Source organism: Suncus etruscus, chromosome 5 (assembly GCF_024139225.1).
Source record: "Suncus etruscus isolate mSunEtr1 chromosome 5, mSunEtr1.pri.cur, whole genome shotgun sequence".
NCBI lineage: Eukaryota > Metazoa > Chordata > Mammalia > Eulipotyphla > Soricidae > Suncus > Suncus etruscus.
In genome coordinates this window covers 148,352,600-148,368,947 of record NC_064852.1, presented here as the reverse complement: position 1 = coordinate 148,368,947, position 16,348 = coordinate 148,352,600, and the positions used below count along the sequence as shown (strand labels likewise).

The 16,348-nt window shown below is 41.3% G+C and overlaps 1 protein-coding gene and 1 non-coding gene across 2 annotated transcripts in view; one reads left to right on the top strand and one right to left on the bottom strand.

The window, feature by feature from the left end:
* The window catches only part of DPYS (dihydropyrimidinase), a 112,512-nt gene that overhangs the window by 10,006 nt on the left and 86,158 nt on the right, over positions 1-16,348 (bottom strand). The window contains exons 8-9 of the mRNA XM_049772945.1: positions 3,629-3,836; positions 256-374 (exon numbers count right to left, since the gene is read on the bottom strand). Coding sequence (XP_049628902.1) covers positions 256-374; positions 3,629-3,836 — 327 coding nt within the window. The remainder of the gene's footprint in view (positions 1-255; positions 375-3,628; positions 3,837-16,348) is intronic.
* Positions 9,253-9,385, top strand: LOC126010149 (small nucleolar RNA SNORA51). The gene has a single exon (XR_007496283.1). It is a non-coding gene; the product is annotated as a small nucleolar RNA SNORA51 (small nucleolar RNA).

Here is a 16,348-nt window from a genome sequence, read left to right as displayed (position 1 = left end):
GACAGGATCACAATGCCTATTCACTGCAGCCCCCTTGTCCTTCCTGCTACCAGACCACTTTGTCTTGACTCCCTAAAACTCTGTGGTCTACTCCTAATGCCCCTTGGAGGAAACCTCTAGCTCTTCTAAGGCCCTTAATCGACATGTATATTTTCTTTCATCAACCATCTTCAACCGTCTCTCAAAATCTGTGTTCTGATAGAAGGGACAGAGAGGCTAATATCTCAGGCTGGCCTGCAGGGCAGTTTTCTTTACCTCCAGTAGTGGACCTGGTTCCGAGGTTTCATCCCAGAGTCTCCTTCTGTGGCTTTTAAGTTCAGGGGGGCCACTTTCCCCTTGTAGGGCTCACGCTTCACAGGCTTCGGTACCCAAGTCTGAAACAGATGGACATGTCATTTGAACTGATGCCTTAAATTCACTGCCAAGTGCAACTCATTTCGGGGATTTTCTAAAAGAATCTGTGAAGGCCTCAAGTATCTCCCAATCACCCTGCCCTTTCCCCCCAAATTTCTGGCAACTTTGCAGGAATTAATTTATATCAGATGATAGCCCAGGAAGGATTTCTCATGAGCAATATTTCCCTCGGAGACTTCCACGGGTGCCTCTGTTCCTCCTCAACCCCTGACTTCTAGAACCTTCTAAACGGTCTTTTCCAATATTCTGCCTCATTTGTCCCACTTTCAGTCCTGAGAAGAATCCCTTTCCAGAATTCCCAGAATGTTTGTCCTTCTCATAAGACTCTTGGCATTGGGCTTCAGAGTCTAGCAATTTGTAAGGGACTTTCCCTCCTAATTTCTCCGTTGTCTTTGAGGGCCACTGCATCCAGCAGGATCATATCAGGTGACACATGGGGTGGGGAAGCAGAAACCCTGCAGGGTATGTGCAGCTAATTAACACAGTGCTGGGGCAGAGCTGTGAAGTAGGGACTTTGTACACAAAGAAATCAAAGAGATAAGGGGCAGATTCCGACTGTGTGTACACAAGGACAGGAAGACACTGACAAAACCAAAACTGTCAAAAAACCAGCAAAATCCAATGGACACAGACCTGGCAGCTGCCTCTGTTGGAAGCAGCATCTCCTTTAGATGGTGGCTGGGAGGTTTCAGTATAAGGCAAGCATTTAGAACAATGCCCAGTGGGGCCCTAGGAGATGGCCCAGTGGCTAAAAGCGCCTGCCTTGCAAGCAGGTACCCAGTAACACACGTATCTCTGTTCTTGGGACCCCAAGGTAACCATGTAATTTATCAGCCAAACTGGGATGTTTCTGAAAGTGTAGAGGATACTATGCCTTATTAGCTAACACACTCCATGGCTGTCCAAGCAAATCATGATTGATGTCTACCTTCCTTCAATTCCCCCCTTGCCTCCCATCTAAAGGAGCTTTCCCATTGCCCTTTTCTCTCAGAAAAAAAACAACACAATAACCCTGTTTCCATTCAACTACCAGCAACTGCTGTAGCCAAAAGGCCCAGGTCTCTGGGTCCCCTGTCTTTGTGCAGTGCCCCTAATCAGCTCCCACTCAGTCTCTGCTCACCCTGATGGCTCCTTTGAAACTTCGGAGCTTTTCGGTTGGCTTCCCACTCTCCTGTGCTGCTTCTTGGAAACTGGCAGCCAATACTAATAGATTCAGGTAGGGTTACCAGGCTGGTAGCCCCATCCTTGCTATTCTGTAGGAAGGAGAGGAGCCACCTCCAAATTGGGGAGCCCATATCACTTCTTTCTGCCTCTGCCCATGCTGCTGTGCCTGCCTCATTCTGCTCCCACTCTCCCCAGCTGCGTAAACTCATCCCACCTCTGGTACAGAAGGCTCGAACCCTGCCTGCCACCTCCACCATCTTTCTCTTTTTTCCCAGTTCATGTGTCTCCTGCACACACGGGGGCCTAGATTGAGTCTAACTCCAATACTTAGGAGAAGAGAGCCTATGTGATCTTTTTCTCTTTTTTCTGATGCCAATTATCCCAGCCTGGGCTGCCTCAATTTCCCAGACGTCTGTACTCTTCCTTTATATATATTTTTTTCAGGCCATACCTGGCAGTGTCCAGGGGTTACTCCTGGCTCTTCACTCAGGAATTATTCCTGACAAGCCCACGGGACCATATTGGATGCTGAGGATTATCTGGGTCAGCTGCCTGCAAGACAAGCTCCTTACTCACTGTGCTATCATTCCAGCCCTCTTAATCTATATTTCTGTCTGTTTTCCAGGCTATGCCAAATGGCTGCTGTCTATGGGCAGCACTCAGATAAACTCAGAGAGTGCCTTTCCAGGTGTTCAGCTGCTGCATTACTGGACCACCCCTGAGCCTAACTAGTCACTGCGATCATAGCAATCACACAATAGCCCCAACCTGCTGGTCTATTCTCATCTGCAGCATCTCAGTCAATCCCTCTGAAGCTTGGGGCAAGGAAAAGGTAGGGCAGGGTCAGTTGTCTTGAGACAGCTCACAGCTATAGCCACATTGACCCTACTTGTGCTCTTGAGCACTTTCTCAAGAGCCCAGGGCAGTCCCATCCATCACCATCTCTTCCTTTGATAACTAAGTTAGAAAGAATCAAAGACAATATAAAGTCTGCTCTCAAGCCTCCCGGGAGTTTTTGCCTTTTAATATTGTTTAGCCTCAGAGGTGGGTTATGTAAATTCTCTAATACAAAAATGTGGTCTTTTTCTTTTCTCCAGTAAATGTCCTCACCCCTGGCATTGTACTCTATCCAGAGTTTTAGAACCTTGGGAGACAATTGCCATTGTGATGAGGGAGCAGAAAGGAGAATTCCATCACAATGTGCATTGTTATGGATATATATTCATTGCAATCAGCATCACACCTGGATAATTACAGAAATGCTTTGTGGTAAGCAGGGGGTGGGGGAAGCAGTTTGGGAAATTGATTGTAAGTGTAATTGTCTGCTGAGAATTCAGGAGGGGAAGCTAGATTTCTGAGACTAGGGAGACCCCCTAGAGGTGATCTCTGGGCTCCACGGAAATGAAGCTGTTGTCTCTGCTTGCAGAGAATTCAGAGATCAATAAGGACAGCAGAAATGTCAAAAGAGCAAACCATGGCCTCACTCCAAACTCTCCAAACAAACAGCAAAGGCCAGAAAATGAAAACCCATATTAGCTGGTCATTTCTGAGTCCACAAAATTTATTCAACCATGCCCGCAGGACCAATGAATGAATCACAGGAACATGAGTAGTTACTAAGGTCAACAGAATGGGCATATGATGGTGAACATCTGCATTTTGATCATGTTTTAGAATCCATCAAATGTTCTGCTTTGAGGGCTGGAGTGATGGTGCAGTGGGAAGAGTTCTTGCCTTGCATCTAGTAGACCTTGGTTCAATCTCCAGCATCCTATATGGTTCCTTGAGCCTGGTCAGGAGTAAGCCCTGAGTACTGCTAGGTGTAACCCAAAACAAAACAGTTCAGATTTGAATTCTTAAAATATCCACATGACTTGCTTCTCAGAGCAGCATAAGAAAAATGAAAACTCCTTTCAAGACCTTGGAGCGAACTGACCCAGGGGTGAATGAGAACAGATGGCCCTTTGTAGCCTAAGGAAGGGTCTGTGGTTGGCAATGCAGCCAGAAAAGTCATTTTTCAGGTAAGTTTTAGCCCCCACACACAACTCACCCGGTCCCGCTGCTGGATTCTCTTGTAAATATATTCAGCGAATGGCTTTCGGGGAATAAATTGCCCATCTCCAGCCTTGACATGGAAAATTCCATTTTCATATACCACTTTGCCCCTGGAAATGGTTACAAGGGGCACCCCATGGCAAACCATGCCCTCGAAAATGTTGAAGTTAACTGCCTGATGATGAGTTTTTGCGGAAATTGTCCTGTTGGTAGAAATTAGGAAGTCCCAGATCATCGCCAGCTCATTTGACAAATACCAAGCATCACATTTATCACCAGAATGATTTAGAAGTAAGTCTGGCAACTCTATTAGAGTCATTACTTCATCATTGGGATAAGTGGCTTTAAGAATAGAAGGTGGCATTAACATTTCATTACAAAGTAATTACATTTTTGAGAGAAAAAAATCTAATAGATCAACTCGTTATGACAATGAATGAAGATAGAGCAGAGAAAAGAAGGGCAATGTATCTCTCATTTACAGGTTTAAAATGGTGCATGTGTTGAAGGAACAAAATATTCATTAGGATATGAACACTCTGACTCTATACCTAGCTATACAGAATTTTTGTTGGATTACTGGTCCTACCTTAATCAGTATTGATACTCCACCCTAGAGTGTGATCTGGTGAAGGGATTACTGGATCCCCCCACCCCCACTTGGTATTCTTTTTCCACTCTAGGATGTGGTTTGGCTCTTGCCAATAAAACCCTGGGTTTCTTTCTCCACTAAGCTGCTTACTTCTTAGATCAGCAGGTTTATTCAGTGGGATTCCTAGCTTGAGTGTTGGAATTTCTGAACCTGTTCCTGCCCCCTTTCACTGTGTGGGTTATTTTCTACATCAATGTTTGCTTCAGGTCCTTCCTAGTTTTGGAGCCTGGGGTTCACTTATCAATGTTAACTTTGAAAAATTTTTCTTGTTACTGCACCTCCAAATTCATGGCCGATTCTTCCACTCTCAGAAGTCATGGCTATTTGATAGCTACATGATAAAAAAAAAAGTCTTAATTATCCAGAAAACTTGCACTTTAAATAGTTATACCTTCAAGGTAGTACAACTAGAAATCTGATGATAATAAAAATAACAAAAATTAGGGGCTGGAATGGAGGAGATACGGTGCTTGCTTTGCCCACACTCTCCAGCTCAATAACAAACACTAACATCCCCAAGGACTGCCAGAGTGATCCTAGAGCATCGATCCAGGAACACAGACTGAGCAAAGCCTAGTGTGGCCCAACTCCCCACCCCCAATCCAATAAATAAAATAATAAAAGTTACAAAAGAGAAGAGACTCTAACTCCAGTATATTCTATCACACTCTTCGCAGTGTTTAGGGGACTGTATGTAGTGGTGCTGGGGAATGAACCCTGTCTGGCTACATACAAGGTGACAACCTTACCTGCCTTACAATCTCTTCAGCTCCAAGACTTACCCTTTATAAATTTATATATATATATATATATATATATATACTTATATATAATTGTTGTTAGGAGGGTCACACCTAGTGGTGTTGGTTTGTGGGGAAATAAGTAGGTGCTAGGGACACTACTCACATGTCAGATACATGCTCTACCACTGAGTTACTTCCCTGGCCCCAAGGCATAGTGTAATGAATGACTTCAAGACAGTAGTCTCTTTTGGTAGTCTCTTTTCTCTGAATTTTGTTGCATCTGTCAGTAGAGAATCCCATAAACTAAATTCTAGTTGAAGTCTCAACACATTTCTTTTAATCCCTCGCTGGAATGGATTAGAATGTCCTCTTGCTGAAGGAAACCCCAAGGTTGGGTGACTGGAGAGTAGCCAGAGAGAGATAACTCTCTAAAGCTTTATGTGTGGCTTTCCCAGATGTGAAGAGATAGATGTCTCTGTCCCTGGACTCTGGATTCTATGCCCACCCACCTGCTTAGTTCATGCTCAAGTATCCAAACAAATATCATCATGGTCAATGTCTTTCTCAACTGACAGTTTGAGTTTGCTCCTGACTTGTATTCTTCATCTCAGTAGATGACTCCACTCTGTCTCTGTTCTCAACCCTCCAAACATCATCTAGTCACAAAAATTGCAACCCTCTTCTCTATATAATACCTAGATCAAGTCTTTATGCCTTACAGAAAACTCCAAGCCAAAGCAATTATAATATTCATATATAACCCTCATCCCAAAAGCCCTGCCTCTGGAGAAGTCCGCATTCTCCCTTGAATGCATTATTTCCTTTCTACCTTCATAATCTTTAAATCAAAGCACTTTACTTCACTATTCATCTCCTGAAATTATTTTCTGTGAAAGTAACGTTCCTCTAAAACCTGGGTAGAATTTAAAATTGACTTTCCTTTCCTGCAAATAGAAATCCCTTGTCTATAGGGTTTTTGATGTATATCATCATATCATCAGCAAATAGAGCTAGCTTGTGTTCCTCTTTCCCTACTTGAATTCCTTTGATTCCCTTCTCTTGTCGGATTGCTATTGCTAGGACTTCTAAGGTTATATTGAATAAGAGTGGAGAGAGTGGACAGCCTTGCCTAGTTCCTGACCTTAGTGGGAATGCTTCTAGCTTCTCGCCATTAAGTATAATGTTGGCTGTAGGCTTTTCATAAATAGCTGTAACTATCTTAAGGAAGGTGCCTTCTAACCCTATTTGCTGAGTGTCTTTAACATGAACGGATGTTGGATTTTGTCAAACGCCTTCTCTGCATCGATTGATATGATCATGTGGTTTTTGTCCTTCATGTTGTTGATGTGGTGTATAATGTTTATTGATTTGCGTATGTTGAACCAACCTTGCATTCCTGGTATGAATCCCACTTGATCGTGATGTATGATCTTTTTGATGAGGTGTTGGATTCGGTTTGCTAAGATTTTGTTAAGTATCTTTGCATCAATGTTCATTAGTGAGATTGGTCTGTAGTTTTCTTTTTTGGTGGTGTCTTTGCCTTCTTTAGGAATGAGTGTGATATTAGCCTCATAAAAGGAGTTGGGGAGGATTCCTGTTTTTTCTATGGTTTTGAAAAGCCTATGGAACAGTGGTAATAAGTCTTCTTGAAATGTTTGATAGAATTCACCTGTAAATCCATCTGGGCCTGGGCATTTGTTCTTAGGGAGTTCTAAAGAATCCACAGAAAAACTCCTAGAAACAATCAACCAATACAGTAAAGTGGCTGGATACAAAGTCAATACACAAAAGACAGTAGCGTTTTTATATACAAACAATGAAGTTGAGGAGAGAGAGATTAAAAATACAATTCCATTTAAGATAGTATCAAAAAATATCAAATACCTAGGAATCAACCTTACAAGAGAAGTGAAAGATCTATACCAGGGAAACTTCAAAACACTTCAGAAAGAAATTGAAGACGATCTAAAGAAATGGAAGAACATCCCATCCTCATGGATAGGTAGAATTAACATAGTCAAAATGACTATTTTACCCAAACTGCTATATAGATTTAATGCAATCCCTATCCAAATCCAGACACAATTCTTTAAAGAAATAGAACAATCAATTATAAAATTCATTTGGAACCATAAAAGACCCAGGATAGCTAAACACATTCTGAAAAATGAGAAGTTGGGAGGTATCTCCTTACCTAACTTGAAACTATACTATAAAGCCATAGTAATAAAAACAGCATGGTACTGGAACAGAGACAGGACCTCAGACCAGTGGATTAGAACAGAATTCCCAGACATAAACCCCCAGATATATAGCCAACTAATATTTGATAAAAGAGGCAAGAATATGAAATGGAACAAAGAAAGCCTATTCAACAAATGGTGTTGGTACAACTGGAAACTCATATGCACGAAAGTGAAAATCGACCCATATCTCACTCCTTATACAAAAGTCAACTCAAAATGGATCAAAGATCTGGAAATCAGACCTGAATCTATAAAGTTTATCGAGAATAAAATAGGCAGAACACTCGAAGACCTTTATATCAAAAGGGTCTTTGAGAATGGAGCACCAATGGCAAAACGTTAGCATCAACTATAAACAAATGGGACTATATCAAACTAAAAAGCTTCTGCATGGCAAAAGAAACCCTACTTAATGCAAGAAGACAGCTAACAGAATGGGAAAAAATCTTTTCACTTGATATATCAGATAAAGGGCTGATATCTAGAACATACAAGCGCTCAGAAACCTGAGCCCTTCAAAACCAAACGAAGCCATAAAAAAATGGGGAGACGAAATGAATAGACATTTCTCTGAGGAAGAGAGAAGGATGGCCAACAAACACATGAAAACATGCTCACCTTCGCTCATCATCAGGGAGATCCAAATCAAGACAACAATGAGATACCACCTCACACCAGTGAGGTTGGCTCACATCAAAAATAATGGAAACAACCTTTGTTGGCGAGGATGCGGTATGAAAGGAACTCTCATCCACTGCTGGTGGGAATGCCCCCTAGTCCAACATCTATGGAGAAAAGTCTGGAGAGTGCTCAAAGAACTCAGAATTGAGCTGCCATTTGACCCAGCAATTGCTCTCCTAGGCATATACCCCCAAGATGGAAGGACATTCATTCCAAAATACGTATGCACCCCACTATTTATTGCAGCACTCAGTATAATAGCCAAATCTTGGAACCAACCTCGATGTCCAACAACAGATGAATGGATCATTAAGATGTGGTACATATATACAATGGAATATTACATGGCAGTTAGAAATGATACAATCACAGACTTTGCAGCAACGTGGATGGACCTAGATCATGTTATGTTAAACGAAGTAAGTCAGAAGACAAAAGAAAAACACAGAATGGTAGCACTATTCTGAAACACCTAGAACACATAAAAAACAAAAAAAATGACATTGAAGAAGCATAACTGCTTGAACCACAAAGAAAGACTTCATAAACTCCATTCCCTGATCTGCACAGCCACCAAGATCTTTAGAAACAGGTCTGATTTTACCATTCAAGATAAAGTAGAAGTCTTCCACATACCACGAAAGCAGCAAGAGGAGAATAAATGATCTATTTTTTTGACGTCTTTATTTTGGTGTGGAGATTACGGTTGATGTCTCCAATATTATTTTATTTTATTTTATTTTGTTTTGTTTTTCTCTTTCTTTTTTGCACTTGAGTATGATTTGATTTCAGAACCGAGATTATTGTGTGGTGCCTGTCTTTATTGCTGTGGTGCTTATCGGTTATATAATTCGATATTTTTTTTGTATTGTGGTATTTTAATTACTTTTTTCACATCCTCTCTCAAACTGAGGTTGGAAGCCTCTAGACAGGACTCTGCCTATTTTCAGCATATTTGATTTTTGATTGAGAAGAGGACATATTAGGTGATGGGTATTCCCCTGAGTCAATGTGAATATGTACCCAAAATACTACAGTGAAAGATATGTAAGCCATTATGAAAAAAAAATTGTGTTTTTAATCAGAAATTTTCTTTGACTTACATGTATTATTATTATATCAATTATATTATATGTTATGTTATGTCACTATATTATGTTATATTAGTTTACCTCATTATGTTAATCAATTTTGTCCTTTAAATGAATTCTTACTTTAAAAAAACAAACAAACAAAAAAAAACAACTTTAGTTTGCTCTGAAGAAAAAAAAAATAAAATAAATAAAAGATAAGATAAGGCCTCCCAAATCTTACCACAGGCTGTGTTCTTTACACTGGCTGTATAGAAAGAGGTGGTACAGTAAAGGCACCCCATATACACCTCAACACAGGCCCCTTGCCGGGTATGTATTGTGAATTGGGGGACAAAAAAAAATGGAAAAAAAAAAAAAAAAAAAGAAATCCCTTGTCTAAACTCCAGGGCTTCCAAGAAATCAGGTAGCAGAGATCATGACTCTTGCAGGGAAGAAAAGGCAGAACAAGTAGAACCCAGGTGTGGTTTGATAACCAACCTATGGGGCAGGTGAGAGATATAGTCTGTACCATGCGGGGGGGGGGGGGCTCATTACAGACTCTCATCAGTCCCAGATTTTTCTCTAGCTTCACTTATAACAAAATAGCTGTCACTTATAACAAAACCTTCCCTGCTTCTCTCCTCCATCATCTGTGGCTAAAGCATTGATAAATACTTGGGGTCCATGTTTTATGGGGATGTTTCTCTTATGTAAATACCCAGGGGTGGCTGTGCTAAAGTAACAAGCAGAGTCCCCCAAATCACTGTTAGGATCATGTTCTATCACTTTGCTGCTCAGGAGTATGGATGGATTCAGATACCAAAACAAGTATGGCTAAAAGTATTGTTGAAATCACCACTGTGATTTCAAACACAAACTAGGGAATAAAGAATGTCCCCAAAGTAGAAAAACAGGTAAAATATTTAAAGGTTACTCTAGCTAGGATGAGTGATGAATTGGTGAGGAAAGACACAATCTCAAAGAAAACAAACTAAAAAACAATTGAAAACTTCATTCCTTTCGATGACTTTGACATTTTAGAACTCTTTCTCATGTTTGCATAATCTGGGTGGTTGCTTTCCTGCATATATGTAGCATATCATGGCTACACTGACCTCTCAGGTTTGATTGTGGAATGCTGCTAAAGCACATGCATGAGTAAGGATGCCCCAGAGAAAGTAAAAAAGCATAAAATAAATGCCATGATAGGAAGTCAGGTCAAAGAACAGAAGAGAAAGAAGGAAAACACAAAATCATCAAACTTGATTTTTTTCTGCTGTGCAGTTAAATGTTACTGACACACAAAGGAACATAATCTTAAAATAAAATTCTAAATTCTAGATGCAAAGCTTGTCATGCTCACATCACCTCAACTATTGAAAACCTGAAGTGGAACAATTGTTCTCATGGTGGATCAATGGAATCTTGAGCATCTATGAAAGCAACAAATTAAGAAAATGCTGATGGGCAAGAGATAATAAAAAGATAAGCTGTTTGCCTTGTACTTTGCTGATCCTGGTACAAATTGCTGGCACTATGTGGTTCCCCAAACATTGTTGAATGTGGCCCCCAAGCCCCAATCTCTTCAAAAAATGCTTAAAAGCCAAGGAAACAAAAATCTAATAATATTAAATGGAAATTAGAATTATAAAAATGGATGGCTGCAGGTGGGGGTTTCCAGGCAGAGTGCTGACTGCTCTACCTGCAGAATCTCCACCGGGCTGTGCTTCTTCTGAGGAACTGAGCACCGGAAGGGAGCCCTGTCCTACCCTTCTCTGTCTTTCCTGAACTCTGGAAGCTCTCCTCAGAGCCCTGGGAAGCGAACCCCAAAGAAACTACATTCGGAAGCTACCCAGCGAGCCAGTGAGTGAGTGAGAAATGGCTGCAGGTGGGGGTTTCCAGGCAGAGTGCTGACTGCTCTACCTGCAGAATCTCCACCGGGCTGTGCTTCTTCTGAGGAACTGAGCACCGGAAGGGAGCCCTGTCCTACCCTTCTCTGTCTTTCCTGAACTCTGGAAGCTCTCCTCAGAGCCCTGGGAAGCGAACCCCAAAGAAACTACATTCGGGAGCTACCCAGCGAGCCAGTGAGTGAGTGAGAAATGGCTGCAGGTGGGGGTTTCCAGGCAGAGTGCTGACTGCTCTACCTGCAGAGTCTCCACCGGGCTGTGCTTCTTCTGAGGAACTGAGCACCGGAAGGGAGCCCTGTCCGACCCTTCTCTGTCTTTCCTGAACTCTGGAAGCTCTCCTCAGAGCCCTGGGAAGCTAACTCCAAAGAAACTACATTCGGGAAGAGATAACAATGCTATCTGGGCAAAAGCCGGCTCCCTGTGTGTGACACCAGGCGGGGAAAATCCGCGAAAGTACACCGGCCCAGTGGGGCTCAACTGTGAAAGACTGTGAGTGTGACCTGTCTATGTCTGTCTACTGTCCTCTTGCGTGAAACTCTTGCGAGTGGGGCAAAAAGAGGCTCAGAGGAGCACGGCCGCTCCGCTTCACTACGCGGCCGTGCACTCTTTCTAAGGAAAGAACTCCATTGCAACAAGAAGGAAAAATCACACTAAGAACGGCGCTATATCACAGAAGCAAACATTTCTCTCTGGACTGTCTTCTCTGTTGCATGCTCGGGCCTAAGATTTGACCCAGTGTGAGGCTTCATCCACGGAGGACTCCCCTCCCTTAGAGTCAAGTCAGCCCATCCAGAAAGGGAGGAGCCAGAGGAGTGTGCTGCCTACATCGTATAGACAATGAATACCACCACAACACGTAGAAAAACCCACAATACAAGTGTGACAATGGGGAAACAACGCAGGCCAGCATCAGACATAGAGAATGAAGATGACAATTCTGAGGACCAGATAATGACTGAACAACTAATCAACCTCTCAGATAAGGACTTTAGACTAGCAATATGGAAGGTGCTCAACAGACTCCAAGAAACCATGGATCGAGTTGAACAGAACACTAAAAAGAACCAAGAAAATATGAAGGCAGAAATGACAAAACTCCAAACTGAAATAACATGTCAACTAACAGGACTGAAAAAGTCAGTAAACGAAGTGAATGACAAAATGGATAAGCTCTGGGACAGGGTATCAGAAGCTGAGAATAGACTTGGTGCTGTGGAAGATGAGATACATAGCAATTCCATACAGCAGGAGAGATTGGACAAAAAACTTAAAGCAAATGAGCAGACAATGGAAAAATTAGTCAAAGAATGGGAACAGACGAAAATAGAAGTCTATGATAAGATCAACAGAAACAACTTAAGAATCATTGGAGTCCCAGAGACCCAGGAAGAAAATTTCCAGGAAGAATCAATGGTCAAGAACATCATTAAAGAGAAACTTCCAGAGCTAAAGAATATATGTGATCAAATCCTGCATGCCCGAAGAGTACCAACCAAAAGAGACCCCAGAAAAACCACCCCAAGACACATCCTAGTCACAATGACAAATCCCACAGATAGAGACAGAATTCTGAAAACAGCAAGATCAAAAGGGGAAATCATGTTCAAGCAAGCTTCCCTGAGATTTACAGCAGACCTGTCACCAGAAACACTCAATGCCAGAAAGCAGTGGTGGGATATTGTGACAAGACTGAATGAAATGAATGCTTCACCCAGAATACTATACCCAGCAAAACTCACTTTCCGGTTTGATGGAAGAATACATGGTTTCACAGACAAAAAACAGCTCAGAAACTTCACAGACACAAAACCAGTCTTAAGAGAAAAACTGAAAGACCTAATCTAAGACAAGACTACCCAAAAGACACACCAAATTTTGAAATAAAGATGGCGTTAAATCCCAGGACAATTCTTTCTCTCAACGTCAATGGACTAAATGCACCAGTTAAGAGACACAGAGTGGCTAAATGGATCAAAAAACTCAATCCAACCTTCTGCTGCCTACAAGAAACACACCTGAATAGTCAGAACAAACATAGACTCAAAATAAAAGGCTGGAGAAAAATTATCCAAGCAAACAACACCCATAAAAAAGCTGGAGTGGCCATACTAATATCAGATAATGCAAACTTTATACTCAGGAAGGTTGTAAGGGACAAAGACGGACATTTTATATATTAATCAAGGGGTACGTAGAGCAGGAAGAATTCACTCTCCTAAACATATATGCACCGAATGAGGGGCCAGCAAAATATTTAATACAACTGTTGACAAATCTGAAAAATAATATCAACAACAACACAATAATTGTGGGGGACCTTAACACGGCTTTGTCAACACTGGACAGGTCAACCAGACTGAAACCCAACAAGAATATACTAGACCTGAGGAGAGAAATGGAAGAAAGAGGCCTAGTGGATATATATAGGACACTCCATCCCCAGAAACCTGGATACACATTCTTCTCCAATGTACATGGGACATTCTCCAGGATAGACTACATGCTGGCACATAAAACATACCTCCATAAGATCAAGAGGATAGAAATTTTGCAGACTACCTTCGCAGACCACAAGGCTCTGAAATTATTTGTGAACTCCAAAGGGACTCAGAAGAAACACTTTAACACCTGGAAGTTAAACAGCCTCATGCTCAATAACCAGTGGGTCCGAGATGAAATCAAGGAGGAAATAAAAAGGTTCCTGGAAACAAATGACAATAAAGACACAAACTCTCAGAACTTATGGGACACAGCAAAAGCAGTACTGAGAGGAAAATTTATAGCTTTGCAAGCACACATCAGGAAGGAAGAAGGAGCTTACCTGAGTAGCTTAATGACACAGCTAATAGAACTAGAAAATGCTCAACAAAAGGACCCAAGAATAGGAAGACAGAAGGAAATAACAAAGCTGAGAGCAGAAATCAACGAAGTGGAAACTCAAAAAACAATCCAAAAGATCAACGAAAGCAAAAGTTGGTCCTTTGAAAAAATAAACAAGATTGATAGACCACTGGCAAACCTAACAAAGAAAGAGAGAGAGAGAAACTTGATAACTCGTATCAGGAATGAAAAAGGAGAGATCACTACTGATATGACAGAGATTCAAAGGGTAATCAGAAACTACTTTGAAAAACTCTACGCCACTAAAAATGAGAACCTGGAAGAAATGGATAAATTCTTGGACTCTTATAATCTTCCACGGTTGAAGGAAGAGGATGTAGCATATCTAAACACCCCCATCACCATTGATGAAATTAAAACAGTAATCAAATGTCTGCCGAAAAACAAAAGCCCAGGTCCAGATGGATTCACTAATGAATTCTATCAAACTTTCCAAGAGGAACTACTGCCAATCTTGGCAAGACTCTTTCATGAAATTGAACAAACAGAAACACTCCCAAATAGCTTTTATGAAGCCAACATCACGTTGATACCTAAACCAGACAGAGACGCTACCAAAAAAGAAAATTACAGACCAATATCACTGATGAATGCAGATGCAAAGATCCTCAACAAAATCCTGGCAAATAGGATTCAATGCCTCGTTAAGAAGATCATCCACTACGATCAAGTAGGTTTCATCCCAGGAATGCAAGGCTGGTTTAACATCCGTAAATCTATCAACATAATACACAACATCAATAACAAGAAAAATAAAAACCACATGATCATATCAATAGATGCAGAGAAAGCATTTGATAAGGTCCAACACCCATTCTTGATCAAAACTCTCAGCAAGATGGGAATGGAGGGAACCTTTCTCAATATAGTGAAGGCCATCTACCACAAGCCAGTGGCAAATATTATCCTCAATGGAGAAAAACTGAAAGCCTTCCCTCTAAATTCTGGCACAAGACAAGGCTGTCCTCTCTCACCACTCCTATTCAACATAGCACTGGAAGTACTTGCTATAGCGATTAGGCAAGAAAAGGATATCAAGGGAATCCAGATAGGAAAGGAAGAAGTCAAGCTCTCACTGTTTGCAGATGACATGATACTCTACTTAGAAAACCCTAAAGACTCTATCAAAAAGCTTCTAGAAACAATAGACTCATATAGCAAGGTGGCAGGCTACAAAATTAACACACAAAAATCAATGGCCTTTCTATATACCAATAGTAATAAGGATGAAATGGACATTAAGAAAACAACCCCGAGGGGCCGGGCGGTGGCGCTGGAGGTAAGGTGCCTGCCTTGCCTGCGCTAGCCTAGGACGGACCGCGGTTCGATCCCCCGGCTCCCATATGGTCCCCCAAGAAGCCAGGAGCAACTTCTGAGCGCATAGCCAGGAGTAACCCCTGAGCGTCACAGGGTGTGGCCCAAAAAAAAAAAAAAAAAAAAAAAAAAAAAAAAAAAAAAAAAAAAAAAAAAAAAAAAAGAAAACAACCCCATTCACAATAGTGCCACACAAACTCAAATATCTTGGAATCAACTTGACTAAATATGTGAAGGACCTATACAAAGAAAACTATAAAACTCTGCTCCAAGAAATAAGAGAGGACACACGGAAATGGAAACGCATACCCTGCTCATGGATTGGCAGGATTAACATCATCAAAATGTCAATACTCCCCAAGGCATTATACAGATTTAATGCCATCCCTCTAAAGATACCCATGACATTCTTCAAAGAAGTGGATCAGACACTTTTGAAATTCATTTGGAACAATAAACACCCTCGAATAGCTAAAGCAATCATTGGGAAAAAGAATATGGGAGGAATTACTTTTCCCAACTTTAAACTGTACTACAAAGCAACAGTTATCAAAACAGCATGGTATTGGAATAAGGATAGGTCCTCAGATCAGTGGAATAGGCTTGAATACTCAGAAAATGTTCCCCAGAGATACAACCATCTAATTTTTGATAAAGGAGCAGGAAATCCTAAATGGAGCAGGGAAAGCCTCTTCAACAAGTGGTGTTGGCACAATTGGATAACCACTTGCAAAAAATTAAACTTAGACCCCCAGCTAACATCATGTACAAAGGTAAAATCCAAATGGATTAAAGACCTCGATATCAGCCCCAAAACCATAAGATATATAGAACAGCACATAGGCAAAACACTCCAGGACATTACAGGCATCTTCAAGGAGGAAACTGCACTCTCCAAGCAAGTGAAAGCAGAGATTAACAGATGGGAATATATTAAGCTGAGAAGCTTCTGCACCTCAAAGGAAATAGTGCCCAGGATACAAGAGCCACCCACTGAATGGGAGAAACTATTCACCCAATACCCATCAGATAAGGGGCTAATCTCCAAAATATACAAGGCACTGACAGAACTCTACAAGAAAAAAACATCTAACCCCATCAAAAAATGGGGAGAAGAAATGAACAGACACTTTGACAAAGAAGAAATACACATGGCCAAAAGACACATGAAAAAATGTTCCACATCACTAATCATCAG